Raw genomic sequence first — 22,905 nt, 5'->3', positions numbered from 1 at the left:
GCCCTCGAACCAGTGTCTGCAGGCAGCTGGTGGAAGTGGAGGACTTGAACTGCCCACTGATCAGCCCTTGGGGAGGAGCCAGAGGCCTTTCCTTCTCTTCTCTGAGGTTTCCAACTTGTGGGAAACTGCCTGTCAGGCTGGCTTCGTGGCAGTGTGCAGCAGACTCAGAAGGTGGCTTGAGAGGTTTTCATACTGATTTGATTGACTTAAGATGAAAGACGGTACTTGTGGGGGCCGCTCAAGGCAGTGATGTGCCGGATGGTGCTGGGAGTGGGGCATCAGGGCCACACCCAGCAGTGCAGTGGAACCAGAGGGGGCCTTGCAGCAGGCCCCAGGCATGTGCTCTGTCTACCCCTGAGTCTCATCCCAGGGTCTGGCTGTTTGGGACATTTTGTTTCTGCTATGCAGATAATTTAGAAAACCTCCACTGAAGCTAGAGCAAACTTTGTATCTTATTTTGTACATTTAGTTTCTGCACCACTATTGTAGGCAATAAAGGGCCTTTCTGACTCAGCCTTTGACCTGAAAGGAATCCCCAAACTCAGGCTTATGGTTTAGGTGGGGTAGATTTAGAGTGGGGTGGGATCAGGAAGGTCAAGTGACCCACTGGCACAGGCGGGGCCAGGAGCATTTATTCCTGCTCTCCGTGTGTGTGTGTGTGTGTGTGTGTGTGTGTGTGTGTGTGTGTGTGTGTGTGTGTGTGTGTGTGTGTGTGTGTAACATCTGTATTACAATATATGTTCGTGTCTGTAAGTGCGCGTGCAACTTGCCTCTAGTTTTTAGAGCTGGAGGGATTCTGCTGGGTCTCATCCCTAGTCGCCACTTCCTGGCCTGTTGCGCAGACCTCAGGTGGACAACTTTCAGTCGAGCACTTGGTGTCCCCACCTGCACTCTCATGACCACCAAAAGTTGTGCTACCACTCACTGCTACCATGGTTGTGCTTCTCAAGGCCCTTTATGCCACGTTTGGGCAGAGACCTCTGGAGAAGGCAGAATGAGAGGGAGTCAACTGCTGCTTGTGGAGGCCCACTTGGGCTGCCAGCTGCGCCCACTGGATTTTGCCAGTGTTTTCACCGCTGTTGTGCAATGTTCTGTCCTTGTGACTGAGGAGGAGGGCTCAGACTTGGGCGCTCCTTCCACCTGCATGCATCTTCCCATCCACCGGTGCTACTCTTAGGCTTGTGCCCTTCCCCCTTTCTGGCGGGTTGCTGTGGTTGTGGCAGTCCTCAGCCCTCACCTTCATCCTGCAGAACTCTTGCTCCCTGGCCCTTGGCCTCTGCCAGTTGATTCCTCTAAGGGCCATTAGACCTCACCAGCTCTCAGGCTCAGTCCGAAGTCTCTCCCTCCACTGCTGTTTGAATTGTTTAAATTCTAGTGCAGAATGTCTGATCCAGCTCTCACCTCTGAACTCAGCCCCAAGGCAACACCTGCTTTGCCTTCACTAGTTTCTTCAGCAGTTGTGCTTTCTGAGAGCATCTACATCCAAAATTGCCCACTTCCTGGCCTCTTATTCACTGATTCAGTTTCTGTGAAGTGAGTGTCCTGTCACATCCACTTGTCCAGCTCGGTTGCTGCATTGTAAACCCTCTGCAGTCAGCCACTGACCTGTCCATGAATGGTAGCAGGGTGGGGCATTGTGACTTCACATGACATGCTCAGTAGTGAGTCAGGATGGGCACATGACATTCTGTGACGCGTTTGGGCTTACTGGGTTGCCCCATTTTGCATCCAGTAGCTGGGTATGAGTTGGAGCTGAGCGGTCAGAGATGGTGTGCAAGTGGGGAAGTAAGCTGTAATTGAGGCAAGGTAGAGAGAGACCTGGGCAGAGGAGGAATCAGCTGGAAAGCAGCTGAGTGGGAGAAGGGGGGGTTAGGGAGCACTTCAAAAATGGTTTATGATACCCAGATAGTAAAGGAACAATAGTACAGCTGGTACGGTGTTTGCCTTGCATGTGGCTGACCTGGGATTGATTAGTCCCCAGCACCCCACATTGCCGGTCCACTGAGCCACGTCAAGAGTAAATCCTGGGCATTGTTGGTGTGGCCCTAGTATCAGAGGCCCAGTTGGGCTGCGTGAACATATGAGTGACGTAGAGGAGCAGTTTCCCCAAGTCCATGGAGTGAGGAGGGGCTGTAGGAAAGGGAGTTGCTGATGACTGACAGGTCTCTGGCTGAAGAGCTGATGTTTCCAGCTCTAGGAATGGTCAGAGACCTGGGTTATTTTTGGCCTCTTGTTCCCTCTAAGCACTGATGGTGGGGACACAGTGCTCTGGTTCTCAGCACACCCTTTGCGCCTCACCAGTAAGGGACGGTCTTGGAGCCCCTCCTCCCACCCTCTAACTTGACCATAGCCACACCTCTCAGTGGCTGACTTGCTACATGGGGATCAGTGAGGGTAGGGCCTGTGCGCTCTGGAATCAGGCGCCACGTGCAACAGTTTTCCAAATCCGCTCTTTATTTACTTTTTTTTTTTTTTTTTTTTTTTTTTTTTTTTTGTGGTTTTTGGGTCACACCCGGCAGTGCTCAGGGGTTACTCCTGGCTCCATGCTCAGAAATTGCTCCTGGCAGGCACGGGGGACCATATGGGACGCTGGGATTCGAACCGATGACCTCTTGCATGAAAGGCAAACGCCTTACCTCCATGCTATCTCTCCAGCCCCTCTTTATTTACTTTTTAAGTCAGTTACATGCATGTTTTGTTCTTAAAACGAGTAATTAGCCAAAAATGCATTAAAATTTTAAAATAGCAATTAAATATACAAAAATATAGCTTACAAAAAAACCCTGCGGATGTTTAAAAATATTCTGCTGCAGAATTCTTAGTGTACAACACGTCTATGAAACCCAAGGCAGGCTCAGTGCTTCATAAACCTTTTGAAGGAGTAACATGATGTCTAGTCATGCCGCAGTGGGCCAAAATAAACGAAAACGAACATGAAGGTAACCAACCACCTTCCTGGGGTAATGTACTGAGATCCAGAGATGGCAGGAAACACTCGAAAACGAGACTCGCCAAGAGGGACTTTTTTAACACTGCCCAGTGATCGGCCTAGGAGAGCAGAACACAGGACAGCTAGCCCATGACATGCAGCCACTAGGGTTTCTGTGGGGGATTTCAGCCAAGCTCGGGCCTTGATACTGGAAGGCCCACAGCTCTAGGTGCTGGTTTATCGACCACATCTATGGAGGTAAGCACTGGTTTCTCGAGCCTAGTTTAGTAGCTGGGTGAAGGCGAATCGACGGAAATGGCTGAACTGGACTGTTCCTAGCAAGTCTCCACTTCTTCCATACACCTCCAATGGAAGCATCCTCAGCACGTGCATGTGCTGTCGTCTATACCGCCTCAGGACCAGGAGTTCTGCAGTGGCCAGCTGCGAACTGCACTCCAGTGTGACACCTCTTAAATCTCCAGCCCACGTGAAACACCAACTCGGCCACCAAGTCATGAAAGGCTCAAGTTTCACTTAAGTACCAGTCATGGTCAAGTTGTACTTTTATTCTGGAGACGGTTCTTGGGTGGCTCTGTGTACAGGACACAGGGCGGGACTATGGTCAAGTGGACAGATTTTTTGGCTTTCGGGTCACACCCGGCAGCACTCGGGTTATACCCCTGGCTCCACACTCAGAAATAGCTCTCGGCAGGCTCGGGGGACCATATGGGATGCTGGGATTCGAACCATGGTACTGTATGCAAGGCAAACGCCTTACCTCCAAGCTATTTCTCCAGCCCCTCGAGTGGACAGACTTGATCCATCTTGCAGGGTCAAAAAATAAAGTGCTGAAAAAGGTTAACCAGGGGGTAACTTGTAAGATAAACTTAGGGTGAGGAAGAATTATGGAGGATATACTGCTTAACACGAAGAGATCCAAGAACTTGAACGTTCATTTAGGTTTGGCTAGGGATTATTCTGAAGGCATCTGACAGCCCTAAGTTATGCTGCAGCCTTCAGTTGGCTGCTTTTTAGGCACCTCCCTCATCTTAAGAAATCACGATAGCTGGAGGTGGATGGCACCACTGCTAGGTGCTTGGAAGCAGTCAAGATGATGGGTGGGACTGGTCAGACTCCTGCCAATGTCACTGTGACAAGGCCTACTCTTGAATGTACGTGCCAAATCAGGGGCTGTAGCTGCAAACCTGTACAAAAAGACCAGAGGACTTGTATTGCATATGGCCAACCTGGATTTGATTCTTGGCATCCTATATTTTTCCCTGAACACCACCAGAGTAATTTCTGAATATAGAGCCAGGAGTAACCCTGAGCATTGCCGGGTATGGCCCCAAACAAAACTACTCTTCCTCCCAGTATGCTGCAATTGCCAAAATGTATTCAGAAAGAATGTGAAATCAGGAGCTGGAGTTAGTATAGTGCGGTAAGGTGCTCGCTTGCCTTGCACAAGGGCTGCCCTGGAACTCCATATGGTTCCCTGAGCATGCCAGGAGTAAGCCCTGAGCACAGCAGAGTGCAGCCTGAAGCAGCCAAAAAAAAAAAAAAAAAAAAAAGTCTCACCATTCTAGGCACACTTGTGGTTCTTCTGGGATCCTTATATCTTGAATAAAGTGGCTTACATGGGCCGAAACACATAACACCTTCCACCTGTGTGTGCTTCTGTTTGCCTAAGTACCTGGAAGAAACTGATGGGATGTGTAAGTGGCTTGGGTTGAAGTCAGATGCAAGGAAGAAGAAACAAGTGTGAGAAAGGTTTATCTTCAAACCAAGGAAGGAATATGCCTGGTTGAGCCACTGAATAGGAGCATTGAGGGCAGGTAGAGATGACCAAGTTAAATAGGGAAAAGGTGGCAGAGACTCTGGAACTGGGGAAAAACTATGCAGGATCCTGGGTTGGGGTTCTGAACATGGTAGTTAACCTGCAAGTCTGACAAGGGAACTGCTGGAGCAGGCCTAGACCTCTGAGGGGTTCACCTTGCCCAAAGGACTGGGGTGGCTAATAGTGTGTCTGGGGTAGTGATTCCAGTAATTAAGCATTTTTTCTCCTAGGACTCTGGGCATGCTGTCCTGGTTGTATTTCACAAGTCCCAAGAAACCTTTCAGATAAAATATATATATATATATATATATATATATATATATATATATATATATATATATATATATATATATATATATATATATATATATATATATATATATGGCTACAGCTCTTTTGGGATGCTCAGATGCTTTTGGGCCCTGGAGATGACCAACTCTAGAGCTCATCCAAAGCTCAGTGTCCCCAGGATCTAAAACCACCCACCTCAATAGTGCCTCAATCTGCCTGTGGAGAGACAGGGCCTGAACGTACTCGAGGAGGGGATTGACATGGACAAAGGACCATGTTAACAAAATTGCAGGCCCTGATCCTTGCATGCCTCAGCCCAGACTGCCCCCATCTGGCCATCACTATTGTCTAGCTAGGCAAGCACAGATTTTCAAAGTTAGCTGCTCATATCCCTACCTAGATCACAGGGTCACAAAGAAAGGAGGTAGAGCACTTGCACTGTATTGTATACCTACTTGGGCAGGATCAGGCTGGTTTGATTTCTAAATCAGCTGAATTCCTTGAACCTCTGGTAGCACTGGGTAATGAATGATTCAGCCCCTGGGGTGTCCAGGTGAACTCCAGTATCACCCAATCTGAGCTAAGACACAAGGTTGAGAAGAAAGCTTGTCACTAGCCAGTGGCCTGTTTGGAGAAATTAAAGACCAGTACCCAGGGAAATAGGCCTGGGAAAGGCAGCCTCCCTGAGGGGGCTGTTGAGTCATTTTGAATAGAGATTTAACCTTGTCCCTCCAGGACTGATCTTAAGAGTCTAGGCAGGGGTCACAGTGATAGTACAATGGATAGGGAGGCAGGTTTGCTCCTTCGCACCATCTAGGATCCCTCCTCTATTAGTCTGCCAAGAGTAATTCTTGAATGCAGAGCCTAAGCAATGCTGGGTGGTGCCAAATCAAAACAATAAAGGAAGACAAGTCATAGCCACTTAGTTTGGGCAGTGCAATTCAGGTAAGTTCTGAGAAATGAGGAACAAATCACTTGGGTGGTGCAAAGAATCGTGGGAACTGACAACTGGCCTTGCTGTAGGATACCAAGCTAAGAGGAGTGCTAATGGGCACAGTGACTACTCCCCAGTGGGAGGGCAGCAACTGGGTGGGAGGGGGAAAGTGTAGCTAAATCATGTTTTGGTCTTGTAAATTGAGTTGGCTGCCCCTTCCCAAATAATCTCACATTCACTAGTGTTGAGGTCATGTGAGGGGGCACCTTGGGACCGCAGCGATAGCATAGCCAGTAAAGCATTTGCCTTTCATGTGCCCAAATCAGCACTTGATTCCCAGCATCCCATGTAGTCCCCCAAGCATTGCTAGGTCTGGCCTCCAAATAAACATATAAGGGACAGCTGTGGGGGCATGGCAGCACCGTGAGGGGCTCAAGGGGGGTAGTGGACAGGGGTCTTGTTTCTCAAATGGCCAAAATGAAGACAGCCAGTTCTCTGTACTGACTGTCCCCACTTGCCTTTAGTTATGACACAGATGGTGTGAATTTCCCTCCCTATGTATATAAGGATAGAAAACTGCAGCTGAAAGGCATGTTCCTCTAAGAGTAGTGAGCTGAAATCATTTGCAGCCGAGAGCGCTTAAGAATTCTGTGTTTGGGGCTCGGAGAGATAGCACGGCGGTGTTTGCCTTGCAAGCAGCCAATCCAGGACCAAAGGTGGTTGGTTCGAATCCTGGTGTCCCATATGGTCCCCCGTGCCTGCCAGGAGCTATTTCTGAGCAGACAGCCAGGAGTAACCCCTGAGCATCGCCCTGTGTGGCCCAAAAACTAAAAAAATAAATAAAATAAAATAAAATAAAATTCTGTGTTTGGGCCCGGAGAGATAGCACAGCGGTGTTTGCCTTGCAAGCAGCCGATCCAGGACCAAAGGTGGTTGGTTCGAATCCCGGTGTCCCATATGGTCCCCCGTGCCTGCCAGGAGCTATTTCTGAGCAGACAGCCAGGAGTAACTCCTGAGCACCTCTGGGTGTGACCCCTACCCCCCCCCCCCAAAAAAAAATTCTGTGTTTGGGGCCAGAGCGATAGCACAGTGTTGTACAGTGCTTGCCTTGCATGAGGCCAACCTGGCTCCAATCCCTGGAATCCCATATGGTCCCCCAAACACAGCCAGGAGTAACCCTAAGCACTGCTGGGTATGGCCCAAAAGGGGAAATTTTTCCATGTGTGAGGAATCCCAGACATGAGAGCATTTTTCCCAAAGCCAGTCCGGAGAGAATGGTGGGTATTGGTCATGAATGGGGCAAGCAGCCTTCTGACCGGACACGGAAAACATTCCACTGTCAACTGGGCTATGTGGCATTCAACTCTATTGTGCTACAAAGAGAACAGGAAACGGTGAGAAGGAGGAGTGTACAAAGAGTTCTTTTCACAGTACCACAGAGACTAAGGCTTTCACAGAAAAATATTCCACGCCTCCCAGACCTGCATAAGCAGTCCAGTCTGCATACCACAGGGAGGGCACCCACTGCAGCCAACTCTGACCAACTGGATCTGTAACTTTCCAAACTGGATTCCAGACTAATGGGAATTTCCCTCCTCTGACCCCAGCCACATGAGCCAAAGACAGATTTTCTCTCCCATGCCAAGCTGGAGGCGAGGTTCCAGAAAAAAATTGGAGCCAGGCCACAAGGAATACTGGCATCCCTCTATGACAATGTGTACCGTAACTTGTAAGCAAGAGTTCCCACTGAACATGTGGTCAGAGCAGGGGCAAAGCTGTCAGTGAGAGGCAGAAGACTTGGATGGTAGGGCTGTAGAAAAAAAACTTTCTATCTGACCTGACTGCTTCACAGCACTGATTTATACACTATTCATGAGTCCTAATGGACTCAGAGTCATTTCTGGAAAAGTTGGACAGAAGGAGCCAAAGAGCTGCATGCAACTTCGCTTCTATAAAAGACACTTTGTGATCTGATCTGTTCTCTCAAGTCCAAACCCAGCTGCCTGGACTATTTACAAGTGGATCCTGCTTCAGAATGACACCGGGATCTACCTTATTTGGGATACGTTAAATGTTCAAAAGCCGGTGACAGGCATTTCCTCTTAGGAAGAAACAGGGCAAGAGGGCAGAGAACCCAGGGGCTGGTGGGGAAGACAAGAGGATCAGCACCCTCTTCTCATTTTAGTGGCTTCGGGGCTCAGCCATTCTGAGACGCTCCTGTCTCAAACTCCTCATAGATCCAGGCTGGCAGCTATGCTGGAACCATGTTGCACCTTGGGGCCCTCGGTCACAGACAACATGGGCTCAGAGGCCGACCCCACACGGGGGCTTCTGCTGGGCAAATTGGCTTGGTGGGTGAGCGAGAGCGGAGCTCAGGGGTAATGGCTTCTGACTAGGCCTTTCCCAGCTCAGACGATGTGGCAAGTGGTGTGGACCTGAGGGAGAATGGGGGTAGTAAGGGGCACTTCTGCTTGGCTTTAACCAAAGCCCCTGGGGTCCAAGATGGCCTTATTGAAGGAACATAATTTGAAATATTTGCTGGCCCGGCTTCTCCAGCTCCTGGCTGCTGGTCACGCTTCATCCAAGACTAAAGCTGCTGCAGCTTCCTGCAGGGCCATGTACCAGGGCAAAGGCAGGCAGCGCTGTGGAGAAGGCTGGGGGGGGGGGGTTCCCAGACCTGCACTAGCTCCTTTCTATAGTGCTTGTTTTTCTCGTCCCTGCTGCTAGACATGGAGAGAAGTGTCTGGGATACAAAGTGTAACGGAGTTAGCAAGAGACCCACGTGAAGTTTCTTGAACCAAACCCACAGGCTTCTCAGCTCCTCTTCGCTTGGCATGGGCTAGTGATAGGGTGGCTTTGGTTGTCCCAAGACCCAGAAGTCAGGGTTCCCAGCTTAGCTGGCCTAAGAGTTCTTCATGAGGCAAAGGAAGAGGCAGTTGGTGCCCTCAGGGAGAGCAGCCCATGTGGAGACCGCCTGTGATCCTCCCGGCTCCATGTGGTTGGCAGATCCGCCCCAGCTGAGTCCAGTGACACGCTATACAATGTTCTCTGCCCCGGGGAGTGGCCCCTGGGGGGGCCCGCGGTCCTGCTTACTGTGCAGCTGGGCCAGCTGCAGCACCGGCATGTTGCAGAGTGGACACACTTTCCGTACCTCCAGCCACTTAATAAGGCACCTGCAGAGGGAGACAGCGCAGGAGGGGAGAGGTCAGGCCTGTGCACAGTGGGAGACCCCCTGGGTCCTGCAGTGATGGGCAGGGGCTGCTGGGCAGAAGAGGTCCCTAGATGCTCCCCAACCCGGGCCAGGGACAGGGGTGCCTAAACTTGTTTTGGGCCACACTTGGCAGTGCTCAGGGGTTACTCCTGGCTCTGCACTCTGGGAGATCAAATCCTGGTCAGCCACATGCAAGGCAATACTTTACCCCATTCTACTATGACTTCAGCCCCAAGTCACCCAACCTGATCTGCCCAATGTTCCCTTTCCAGAAAATATTCACTTAGTGTTCTGCTTCCCTTAAAAATCCTGAGGGTGGCAGGAGCAACAGTCCTACAGGTAGGATGTTTGCCTTGCAGGTGGCCAACCCAGAATTCCATCCTCGGCATTCTAGATGGTTTTCCAAACCTCATTAAGAGTGATCCCTGAGCATATAGCCAGAAGCCCTGAGCACTGCTGGGGGTGGTCCTCCAAGCACCATGGCACCCGTGACTATAACAGGCCTTCTAGAGTGCCCCAGTACCTTTCAGGGCAGGATCACTCATTCTGGATGAAGCAGAGAATGTCTCATTGAAGCCCAGCCTCCTCCTTAATCCCCTGTAGCAACATCTCTTAGGGTCTGAAACATTCCAGATTGAGAACTGGAGAAAGAACAATGTTCTCTTTCTTTTGGTTTTTGGACTGTGGCACCCAGTGATGCTCAGAAGTCATTCCTGGCTCTGCACTCAGAGATTACTCCTGGAAGTAATTAGGGGATGCCAGGGATCAAACCTGGGTCAGCCGGCTGCAAAGCAAGCACTCAATAGAGCTTGAGCTCTGCGGTATGGCTCAGGTCCCAGGAAGAATTTTTTTTTGTTTGTTTTTTGGGTCACACTGGTGACGCTCAGGGGTTACTCCTGGCTATGCGCTCAGAAATTGCTCCTGGCTTGGGGGACCATATGGGACGCTGGGGGATCGAACGATGGTCCGTCCTTGGCTAGCGCCGGCAAGGCAGATGCCTTACCGCTTTGCGCCACACCTCCGGCCCCAGGAAGAACATTTTTTAAGGCACAAAGTAGCCAGAGAAGGGAGCACTGTCTGCAGAGAGGGAGTGTACACATCTCAATATCCCCCCACACGCAGCCATTATTTTGACTGAAAGTAACTTCACAGGAGGCCTTGGTCCGATCCCCAGCTCTGTATGGTCCCCTGAGCATGAAGCTGGGAGTGGCACAAAAGCTAAATAAAAAGAATTTTGATTTTCATTGAAACAGCATTTTTGAGTTGGAAAGTTCCATTTAGACAGCTGCTTGGGGCCTGGGATCCTTGCTGTGACCTCTGGCCCAAGTCCTGCAGTGGAGGTCACGGTCTGTTACCCTGGTCCCACTGTAAAACATGAGCTCCTCCTCCCCACTGCCACGGGTGCTTCCTGCTCTGGGCACTAGAAACCCATCATGAAGATACCTCAGCCTGTCTGGCCATGATCCAGAGCTCACAAGTAAGCTGGGTGATGTGCCTTAGACTCAGTCCCCTAGAAATGACTCCACACCCATCAGTACTCACTTTCTGTGGAAGGCATGCTTACATGGGCAAATCCCCAACTCATCGCGAGGCTTGAAGTCTTCCAGACACACTGCACAGAGCTGAAAGACGAATGCACAGATGAGGCAGGCTTTCCCAGGCTGCAAATTAACCTGCAGGCCCCTGTGGCCCAGAGTCCTGTGGGACTTGGAAGAGGATCCCCAAGTCCCTAAAGGAAAGCGGAAGAGGAGGCTGCCCAACTGCTCACTGCAGCAGCAGCAGTCTGTCTCACAGCTGAGGGCGGTGTTCAGACCTCTTCCTCACCCTGTGTAGGTTAGAGATAACAGGCACAGTCTGTAGTGACCAGTTTTTAAGTTACTAATTCTTCCCGGGACTCTCATCAGTACAATGGCCTGTAGTGGATATCAGTTTCTACCACATAAAATGTAATTCATTGGCTGGAGAGGCAGTGCAGTGGTAGGGCGCTTGCCTTATGGGTGGCTGACCAGAGTTCAATCCCCAGCATCTCATGTGGTCCTCTGAGCCTGCCAGGAGTAATTGCTGAGTGGGGAGCCAGGGGGTCACAGTGGGATCACACACATTTTGTTTGGAATGCATTAGCCATTTTTGTCATTTCCAGACTAGAATGGAATCCTGGAATTGTAGTAGACGACGCATCTGTGCTCCCCTTATTCCCAAATAAAAAATTCACAAGGGGGCTAGGGAGATAGCACAGTGGGTGGGACGCTTGCCTTGCATGCAGTCAACCTGGGTTCTATCCCTGGCACCCCACATGGTCTCTCTCTCTTTTTTTTTTTTTTGGTTTTTGGGCCACACCCAGTAATGCTCAGGGGTTACTCCTGGCTATGCGCTCAGAAGTTGCTCCTGGCTTGGGGGACCATATGGGACACCGGGGGATTGAACTGCGGTCCGTCCAAGGCTAGCGCAGGCAAGGCAGGCACCTTACCTCTAGCGCCACCGCCCGGCCCCCCACATGGTCTCTTGAACATCACCAGGAATGATCCCTGAGCACAGAGCCAGAGGTAAGAACTGAGCATTGCCGAGCATGGCACAAAAGCCCAAACCAACCAACTAAAGTAATTTGACAGCTACCGATTTTATACTCAGTAAATGGTGCAGAAGGCCTTACTTTGACAGGCCATCACTACATGAAGAGAGGCCTCCATCACACAGGAGGCTGAGTGGTAGCCACTACTTGTGGGCATGGAGGCCCCACTGCACTTATCCACTGTACAAAGGAGCAGACAGAGGTTCAGAACAGAAAGTACAGTCTTCAGGGGGTGCGCAGCTGGTCCTGGTTGTGGAGCTAGTGCTGCTATCCCACTTCCATTTTTTGCCCGAGCCTTAACTCCTGCTAGCCTCCCTGTTCACCAGGGTATCCTGGACCAAATCATCTATCATGATTTTTTAAAATGGGTTGGGGGGGTATTTGGGGTAAACCTGCTGGTGCTGGGGATCTTTTCCAATGGTGCCAGGGACAACTTAGCAGTGCTAGGGGGCCATATGTGGTACAGGTATCAAACTAGGCTTGAATGCCTCACAAGGAAAATGCCTTAAGCTCTGTACTGTCTCTTTAAGTGTAGGGGGATTTCTTGCTCCAATGCTCAGCCAGCCTATTACAGGTTTCTTTTTTTTTTTTTTTTTTTTTGTGGTTTTTGGGTCACACCCGGCAGTGCTCGGGTTATTCCTGGCTCCATGCTCAGAAATTGCTCCTGGCAGGCACGGGAGACCATATGGGACGCCGGGATTCGAACCGATGACCTTCTGCATGAAAGGCAAATGCCTTACCTCCATGCTATCTCTCCGGCCCCTATTACAGGTTTCTTAATCTCTAGCCTGATAACCCAATGTCAGGGTACATGGCATGACCTAGCAGGACACGTGGCTCTTGGTGGCAGTAAATACTGTGAACAGCAGATAGGATCTTCACATGAAGAATGACAGTTACCAGATTTGGCATCACTGCTGGGAGATAGAAGGCAGGAGAGCTGGCTCTAGGCTCCTTCCTTGGGTCTGACACCCTTTAGCTGCATGACCTCTGCCATGTTAAGAACTCGGCTCTGTTTCTTCCTCTCTCAGGTGGCCACTACCTGCCCAAACTACCACAATTCAGGGTGGACAAGCGGGCAGGGCTGAAGCTATCCAGCCTACCTATATTTTGTGGTTAGAATGATATTTGCAAGCCCAGTCTTATTTTCTGGAAGCAGTGGTGGGAAAACAGTCATAGAAAGACAAGTGCCTTAACTCCTTTATCATCTCTGATGCTTTTCTAGTACATCGATGATAGAATGTTCCTTTTTGAAAGTGAAAAACCTATGTACAGTAATAGTCATCCCCTTTAAGAGTGTATAATTCAGCAATTTTTGGTACATTTGCAAAGTCATGCAACCATTACTGCTATTTTAGAACATTTTTGTCAATCTGCCTCCGAAAAGTCCAGATCCTTCAGCAGTCACTCTCCCAGTCCTTCAGAACCACTAACTAATTCTGTCCTGATGCATTAGTCATTTTTGTCATTTCCAGACTAGAATGGAATCACGAAATTGTAGCAGACACAAGGATCTTCTTCATCTGAATCCCCTTTTAGGAGCAATGCATTAGGTTCATTCACGCTGTAACAGGAATAGGACTTCATTTTTACGGCTAAAATAAAATATTCTAGGGACATACACATTTTATTTACCCTTTCATCTGTTGAGAGCCATTTGCGTTGTTTCAACCTCATTTCTATCATTTCTTCTACTGTTCCTACTGTGAAGAATGTTGTGGCAACATTGCTGTACAATTTGTATGAAACTCTGTTTTCAATTACTTTGAGTATATAATAGGAGCTGGATTGCCAGGTGCTTAACTGCTATATATTTTTATGTTTCTTCCCCTTCATTATTATCAGTTTTATGATGTCCTGGGATCACACACATGCTTGACCAGGATGCTTGGTGCTCGTCAGGTTCAAACAGCAAGTTGTGGGGTCGGAGCAAAAGCACCCAATGGGTAGGGTGTTTGCCTTGCACGTGGGCGACTGGGGTTCAATCCCCGGCATCCCGTATGGTCCCCCAAGACTGCCAAGAGTGATTTCTGAGCACAGAGTGAGGAATAAACACCCCCCAGCACCGCTGGGTGTGGCCAAAAGTAAAGAAACAAAACAAACCCATCAAGTTGTAGTGCTTAGCACACAGCCGATGTGTTCATAAAAGCTGAACTCAGGAAGTTGCAGTGCTTACTAGGCGTTGGATACCAACTGTGTGTAGTACTCATGTTCTGGTTCTAGTTCCAGTGCTCATTGGGGGCTGCCCCCTTGATGTGATGCTTGCCCATCTTCCAGCTGTGGTATTCACAGCTGGCAAGGCAGAAAAGTGCCTGCAGTACACGAATCCCAGACAAGCAGAGTCACCAGGATTAGATTTGGTGCCCGCAGTGGCACTGTAGGTACCTCAGGTTTGCCCAACTCTAAGCCCAAGCTTCTTTTTTTTTTTTTTTTTTTGGTTTTTGGGCCACACCCGGTAATGCTCAGGGGTTACTCCTGGCTATGTGCTCAGAAGTTGCTCCTGGCTTGGGGGACCATATGGGACACCGGGGGATCGAACCGCGGTCCGTCCAAGGCTAGCGCAGGCAAGGCAGGCACCTTACCTTTAGCGCCACCGCCCGGCCCTAAGCCCAAGCTTCTTACAACTTTAGGCCACAGCGCCATCTGGATGGTAGGAATGAATATGGGACTTGAAAACAATGTTTTATAAATTTATGAGTTATAATTTGTATATATAATTTTGCTTTTTTGGTCATACCCTTTGATGCTTAGAATTTATAATCTGGGCCTGGAGAGATAGCACAGCGGCGTTTGCCTTGCAAGCAGCTGATCCAGGATCAAAGGTAGTTGGTTCGAATCCGGTGTCCCATATGGTCCCCCGTGCCTGCCAGGAGCTATTTCTGAGCAGACAGCCAGGAGTAACCTCTGAGCATTGCCAGGTGTGGCCCAAAAACCAAAAAAAAAAAAAAAAAAAAAAAAAGAATTTATAATCTGCTCAGAAATCACACCTGGCAGAGCTCAGGGGGCCATATGAGGTGCCGTGTGCAAAGCAAATGCCTACTGGCTGTACTATCACTCTAGCTCCTATATAGCTATATTTTATATACCTGGGGGTATGTAAAATTTTCTTGTGTATAAAGAGGTCATGAGTGGAAAAACATTGAAGCACCCCAGGACTAAGAACTGAGGTATCCACTAGACCCCTGTGTTTAATTTTTTTTTTTTCCAAAATTTTTTTTCATTTTATCCTCACAAGAAGTCCGGAGGCCTGGGGATCCTCCCAGTAATGTCCAGTGACCTGGGCCTGCTGTTCAAGAATTTATAATAAACACAACTGAAATTTATAGAGAATCATAAGATTCCCTGGATAGCCTGGTGGTGGTTCAGGGATCACATGTGGTTCCAGGGATTGAATTTGGGTTGACTGCAATATCACATCTGACTGTGTTCCAGGCTCATTCGTGGCTCTGTGCTCAGGAATTACCCCTGTACTACCTCACTGGCCTCTTGGGGGAGATATTTAATTACTATCCAATTTTCTTACTTGTGCTTAGACAGATTTCCTACTGTGTCCTAATTCAGTCTTGGGAGGTTGTATGATTCTGAAAATACGTCCATTTCTTCTAGGTTCTGTCGTTTGGGAGCATAAAGTTGCTCATCATAATCTCTTTTGATCTCTTATCTTCTTGATCTCTAATCCAGTTCTTTTGAGTTTCTCCTTTCTTGTTTCCCCCTCGTGAGTCTATAACTAGCTTTGTTTATTGTAACTGATTTCTGCTCTCATTTTCGTTTTCTTTCTTCTTACTTTAACATTTATTTGCTGCTCTTTTAAAAAGTTTCTCAAATTGTGAGGTTACGGTTATTTATTTATTTATTTATTTATTTATTCCTCAGGTAGGTCTGGATGCTAGGAACTTTAGTCCTTAGGACTGCTTTTGCTGTGTCCATTGGTTTTGGTAATGTGACATTTTGTCTTCATTCTCATTCATTTAAAATTTTTTTGTTTCTTATTTGATTTGATGGTTGTTTAATAGTATGTTTCCAGTTTCCAAATATTAGAGAGCTTTTTCAGAGTTGTTGTATTCCCATTAATTTTTACCTCCCTAGCAATGTGTTTTGAGAAAGATACTTTATCTAGTTTATATTTTCATGATTTTGTCACTCGAATTGTGTCCCAAAATGGGATCAATCCTGGAAAATGTTTCGTGTTTTTTTTTTTTTTTCCTGGAGAAGGGATATATAGGGTCCTGTACATATCCTAGTTCTTCCATTTTCTCATGAGGAAATCATTACTGACTTTGTCTGACTGATCTTTCTGGTGATATGGGTGGGGTGTTAAAAGTCTTCCACTACTATTGTATTGCAGTTGATGCATTTCGTCAGGCCTATTAACAGTTGCTTTATACACAGGGCTGCCCCTTTGTTAGGTGTATTAAAATCTACATCATCTACTTAACTGAAAGATCCACTTAACTAGTATGTAATAGCCATCCCATCTTTTATTAAGTTCTTTAGCTTAAATACTATTTGGTCACCATTATTTTTAATATGACTACCCCTTTTTAAGTCTAGTATTGCCCTGAATAATTGTTTTTCCAGCCTTTCACACTGAGCCTGCGTTTATCATGACTGTTCCAGTCTATCTCTTCCAAGCAGCAGAGGGTCGGATTTTCTTTTCTGATCCATACTGCCACCATACCTTATAATAGGAGAGTTCCATCAATTGACATTTAAAAATTATTGATATAAAATAATTTCTTCCCATACTTTATGAGAAATTTTGTCTTATTGAGGAAAGTGGGTTGTTTGGGCCACATCTGGCTGTACTCAGGGATCAGTTTTTGTGGAGCTCAGAGTGTCAGGGATCAAAGCGGGGTGAGTCACATTCAATGTAAGTGCCCTACCATTGGTACTATTTCCCTGGTCTCACTGTTTACTTTTTCTTGACTAGCTGCTCTGGTAAAACCCTCCAATGCAATTTGCAATAACACTGTTTAGAGTGGGATGGGGGGCAATGGTGGTGGGAATGTTGCACAGGTGGAGTGGTTTTCCTTTTATGACTGAAACCCAACTACAAACATAAATATGTAGTTTGTATGGTGGTTAAATATATTATTAAAAAATAAAGTAACAGGGGGCTGGCGCAGTGGCACAAGTGGTACGGCATCTGCCTTGCACGCTAGCTTAAAACGGACCGCGGTTGGTTCAATCCCCTGGTGTCCCATATAGTTCCCCAAGCTAGGAGTGATTTCTGAGTGCATATCCAGGACCCCTGAGCGTCACCGGGTTGAGGCCCAAAGACCAAAAAAAAAAAACAAAAAAAAAAAAACCCCAAACAAACAAACAAACAAAACTGGGCTGGAGTGATAGCACAGCAGTTTGCCTTGCACGCAGTCCACCAGGGACGGACCCAGGTTTGATTCCTGGCGTCTCATGTGGTCTCCTCAGCCTGCCAGGAGCAATGTCTGAATGAAAAGGCAGAGCCAAGAGTATCCCAAGTGATGCTGGTGTGGCCCAGAAACCAAACCAAACGAGCAAACAAAGGTAATGGATATAATTATGTTCATGTTTCAGAATACTGGGTAAGATCATCAAATCTCTAATATATTAAAGTTAGAATAAAATTAGATATATTTTAATGTTTTCATCTCTACAATACATATGAGGTATTGAATACATATATATTTTAGAAAAAAAGTTGGCATCCTTGAGGCTGGAGTGACAGTACAGTGGGTAGGGTGTTTACCTTGAAAGCAGCTGACCTGGGTCTGTTCCCTGGCACCCTTTATGGATCCCCTGAGCCTGTGAGTCATTTGTGATCCTTGAGTACAAAGCCAGGAGAAAGCCCTGAGCACCACTGGATGTGGCCCACACATAAAAGAGTAGGGACTGTTAGGATATTGATCTTAAGGGGATGATTTCAGTCTGTCAACCGTTTAGCCTAATATTAGTGCAGAGTTTTTCATAGATGCCCTTCATCAGGATGAGAAAATCCTTCTCTAGCCCTATTTTGCGGAGTGTTTTTATCAAGAGAATATCACATTTTGTCAAATACCTTTGCTGTTTCTATTAAGGTGGTGGAGAATTTTCCTTTCTAGCTTTTCTATAAATAGGGTGAATCACATTAACTAATGTCTCTTTGTGGAACCAACCTTGCATTCCTGGGATAAGTTCCATTTCATTACTATGTGACTGGCTACACCACTGAATTACGGACATACAAAGCTTTGCATGTTCTTGAGTCACTCATGCCCATAGCAGGTAGATGTGGCCTTTTCTGGTGGTGGCAGTTTGAGCTGCCATATCAACCTTGGTGCCATGTGGATATAATTTTACTGCAGAAAAAAAAAATGGCTAAGACCCAGAAGTCTCATCTTGGGTAGTATAATGACATGGCAAACCAACCACCCCAAACTTCCCAAGAGACTTCACTATCTATTTTCAAGCACTGTACCTGCAAGACTGCTTTATTTAGACTCTCACATTCTTCACCTAAGGGACTCTTTCCCTTCTCTCAGGTCCCTATGAGAAAGGTTCACGAAGTGAATCTCTGGAAGGAGAAAAGGGTGAGAAGGAAAAATACTAGGAATAGGCAAAGAACTATGGTTAGATCACGATTCCTTTAGAGAGAAGACTGATACAGGCAGGTTTTTCTGGTGACTCCAGTGTCAGACCAACACTTCAATTTTAGATGGATCCACAGATACCACTAGGTAACTAACTGGCCTTCCTACTTTTATGACATTACCCAATCAACTTCTAGAAAAGCAATAGGATGAAAAATAAGAAATAATTAAATGATTTGATGAGAAAATGTCAAACTATTTTTTCAGGTGCAGAATGGAAGATCAGCAATGAAACCACTATTTTAGGGGTTGGAAGTAATAGATAGTATAGGGGTTAAGGAGCTTGCCTTGCATCCTGTTAACCCTGGTTCAAATCCTTGGTATAGCAAACGGACCCCTGAGAAATGCCAGGTGTCACTTCTGAGCACAGAGCCAGGAGTAACTGAGCACCACAGGATGTGAGATTCCAAAACCAACCAAATAACAAACCCCAAAGTACAAACACTGTATTTTATCTTAAAATAATGATTATTTCTCAGATATCTCTGGTGGCACCAGTGAAGATACACATATGGTTCTCTGCGGATCACTGCAGCAGAGGCTGGCAGTTGGCCCAGAATGGCTGATGTGTGCCATCCCACGGGACACAGTGATCTGCACAGATGGATGCCTGCAGCTGCTGCTTCCACCTTCCTCACCATGGGTGTGGGGACAAAAATCATTATGCAAGAAGCAGAGGGAGATGGAGGAAATGTCATGACTTCTTAAATCCTATCTTGCTTGAAGCCAGTCCTCCTTTTGGCTTCTCAGTTCAGTCAAAACTTTGTTTCTCAAGTTCCTCTGATTTTATGTTCAAGATAAAAAAAGACTTTGAGCTCAGAGCAGGAGTGAAGTCCCTTGGCTCAACTGAGTGTGGTCCCCTACACCCCACTGCTGAAAAAAAATTTAAAAAGAAAAGGCTCCATTATAGGAACAAAGCCCCAAAGCAGGCATCCCATAATGTAATGCTACTCCCTCCGGTGTCTCCCGAAGACCCTCTATATGGCACACAGCCTTCAGCCTGCCACACACTGCATTGTGACTTTCTGGCTTGTTGTTTTCCCTTATTACAGTTAACTTCAGAGTAGCAAGGTGTTAAGTTTTATGCCGCTTTATGTTTCTACAACTCAGTATAGTTCCTGACATGTTTAATTGTATTCAATAACATTAAAGTGATTTAAAAAAATACCAATTTGGGGCCGGAGAGATAGCATTGAAGTAAGGCATTTGCCTTGCACCTGGAAGGATGGTGGTTCAAATCCTGGCACCCCATATGGATCCCTGAGCCTGCCAGGAGTGATTTCTGAGCGTAGAGCCAGGAGTAACCCAAGCGCTGCCAGGTGTGAACAAAAAAACCAAAACCAAAAACAAACAAACAAAAAACAATTTATTTTCCTTCTTTAAAATAAAGCACATTACATATAAAACTAACAACATTTTTGTTTGTTTTGGGGCTACACCTGGTAAAGTCAGGGATTACTTCTCCTCAGGGATTCTTCCTTGTGGGGTTTGTGGGACCATATGGGATGCCAGAGATCAAGGCAAGCACACTACCTGCTGTGCTATCTCTCTAGCTCCTAAAACTAACGACTGTTGACCATTTTCCTTAATCCTTTCTCTCTCAAATGTCATTAATAATATCTTAAAAAATATCTCTAGAAGTATATATAAAAATCCACTAATAATGCAGAATTTATCATCATGTATATACGTAAGATTTTATAAACTATTTTTTCAAGATCCTGATATAAAGTTATCCAGGTTGATATCTATATAGATAGGCATCATCCTTTACTTTTTTTTTTGGCCACATCTATCAGTGCTGAAGGCTTACTCCTGGCTCAGTGCTCAGGAATCAATACTAGTCCCATACAGGGTGCTGGGGACTGAACCTTAATGCAAGGCCATATGCAAATGCCTGACCAGCTATAGCAATCTCTGGGCCCTCATTCCTTCATCTTGCTTTACTTTGTGTGGTGGATTATTTTTTAGTATATCATGTTCTATTTACTTGTGACACTACTGATAGACATTTAGCTTGTCTCTGATTTTTTTCACTATTATAATTATCAGTACTAACAGAATATATATTGAAATTGAAATTCCATAGGACCAAGTTCTCTATTTATATATATAATTATACATACATACACACATGTATATATATAAAGCTATGTAATTACTATGTATTACTATATAACTAGGCAAGGCTATAGGAAGACACACATAAAGTCTGACAAAATAACTTCATTGCCACAAATGTAACTGGAAAAGAACAAATGAACTGAGAAAAATACATGATGGTCTTTAAAGCAAGCTGTAGAGTAATAAATACTTTGTGTGGGGTTTTATTTTTGTTTTTTTGTTTTGTTGTTATGAATTTGTTTTTGGGCCATACCCAGCAGCGCTCAGGGGTCACTCCTGGCTCTGTGCTCAGAAATGGCTCCTGGCAGGCACAGGGGACCATGTGGGATGCCGGGATTTGAACCACTGTTGGTCCTGGTTCGGCTGCTTGCAAGGCAAACGCCCTACCACTATGCTATCTCTCCAGCCCCACTTTGTTTTTGTTTTTGACCCACATCTGGTGGTGCTCAGGGCTTACTTCTGGCTCTACTCTCAGAAATCATTCCTGAAAGACTTGGGGATCATATAGAATGCTAGGAATCAAATATGGGTAGGACCTGTGCAAGGTAAACATCCTACCCACTGTACTAACTGCTTCAGTCTTTTTTTTTTTTTAACTTTATTAATTGATTGCTTGATCTTTGGGCCACACGCAGTGGCGCTCAGAGGTTACTACTGGCTCTGTGCTCAGAAATTGCTCCTGGCAGGCTTGGGGGACCATATGGGATGCCAGGAATTTAACTGGGTCCCTCCTGGGTCAGCCGCGTACAAGGCAAACACCCCACCGCTATGCTATCTCTTTGGCACTTAACGTGGTGATTTTAATCTTTTCATTTGTGGTTTGGCATTGCTAATATGTCAATGGTTATCAAAAAAATCCCAAGTAGAAAACATTCGATCACTTTAAGTAATTTGGTTAAATTTAAAAATCACTCAGTAGGGGCCAGAGAGATAGCAGTAAGGCATTTGCCTTGCATGTGGAAGGATGGTGGTTCGAATCCTGGCATCCCATATGGTCCCCCGAGCCTGCCGGGGGCGATTTCTGAGCATAGAGCCAGGAATAGCCCCAGAGCGCTGCCGGGTATGACCCAAAATGAAAACAAACAAACAAAAAATCACGCAGTAACAGATGTTTTGAGTTTAATTCAAAGTTATATTCAAAATGCGGCAACCTATCAACTCTTTGATGAAAACCAAGCAGATTTAAAGAGCAAAGGAGTATTAGATAATTTCCAAATGCTCAATAGTAATATAAATAATCATTTTTATGATTAAAATAATTTCAGATACTAAGTACCTTTGGAGAGGCTGGTAATAGAGTTTCTTTTTTTCTTTTTTTTGTTTTTGGGTCACACCTGGTGATCGTCAGGGGTTACTCCTGGCTCTGTGTTCAGAAATTGCTCCTGGCTTGGGGGACCATATGGGGTGCCGGGGATCGAACCTGTGCCCGTCCTGGGTCAGCCCCATGCAATGCAATGCAATGCTGTGCTACCACTCCATCCCTGGTAATAGAGTTTCATCACAGTTAGAATATATAAAATACAGTTATTATAATGTGCAGCTTTTACAGTCTTAGCTTCAAACATTTTTTTTTTTTTGTTTTTTTGTTTTTTGGGCCACACCCAGCGGAGCTCAGGGATTACTCCTGACTGTCTGCTCAGAAATAGTTCCTGGCAGGCACGGGGGACCATATGGGATTCGAACCAACCACCTTAGGTCCTGGATTGGCTGCTTGCAAGACAAACACCACTGTGTTATCTTTCCAGCCCCAACATTTTAGAAACTAATTAAAAATGAGAAAGGACACTAAAATTAAGAATAAAAATTTCAAACATGGGCCAGGAGATTGTACAGCTGCTATGGTGCTTGTCTTTGCATATGTCCGGCATTAATCCCTGACATCACATATGGTCAGGAGTATGCACTGAGCACTGCTGGGTGTGTCCCCCCAAAAACCCTCCAAAAGTTCAAACATTTGCAGTCAGATGCAACACAGAATTTATGTGACTTATATGTTAAAAGGTCTAAAGCAAGAAAATAGACTTTCGGTCCTAAATTACAATGCACAAAAAAAAGTGGTGAGCATCTATTAACCAACCATACAACCTTATCATTAGACAATTCTAATTGTCTACAAGCAGCCGATCCAGGACCTAAGGTGGTTGGTTCGAATCCTGGCATCCCATATGGTCCCCCGTGCCTGCCAGGAGCTATTTCATTCTTTCTTTCTTCTTTCTTTATTTTATTTTATTTTATTTTATTTTTGGTTTTTGGGCCATACCTGGCAATGCTCAGGGGACCATATGGGATGCCGGGATTCGAAAAACCATTGGTCCTGGGTCAGTACTTACAAGGCAAACATGCTACCGCTGTTAACGTCTCTCTGGCCCCAGGAACTATTTCTGAGTAGATAGCCATGAGTAACC

General features: G+C 46.3%; 1 protein-coding gene across 1 annotated transcript in view; it reads right to left on the bottom strand.

Annotated features, from left to right (window-relative positions):
- Nucleotides 1–7,993: 7,993 nt before the first annotated feature.
- The window catches only part of RNF24 (ring finger protein 24), a 35,467-nt gene continuing 20,555 nt past the window's right edge, over nt 7,994–22,905 (bottom strand). The window contains exons 4-5 of the mRNA XM_049779410.1: nt 10,745–10,824; nt 7,994–9,164 (exon numbers count right to left, since the gene is read on the bottom strand). Coding sequence (XP_049635367.1) covers nt 9,026–9,164; nt 10,745–10,824 — 219 coding nt within the window. The 3' untranslated portion in view covers nt 7,994–9,025. The remainder of the gene's footprint in view (nt 9,165–10,744; nt 10,825–22,905) is intronic.

Source organism: Suncus etruscus, chromosome 9 (genome assembly GCF_024139225.1).
Source record: "Suncus etruscus isolate mSunEtr1 chromosome 9, mSunEtr1.pri.cur, whole genome shotgun sequence".
In the NCBI taxonomy this organism is placed as follows: domain Eukaryota; kingdom Metazoa; phylum Chordata; class Mammalia; order Eulipotyphla; family Soricidae; genus Suncus; species Suncus etruscus.
The sequence above is the reverse complement of the archived record's forward strand: the minus strand, read 5'-3'. Positions and strand labels throughout refer to the sequence as shown.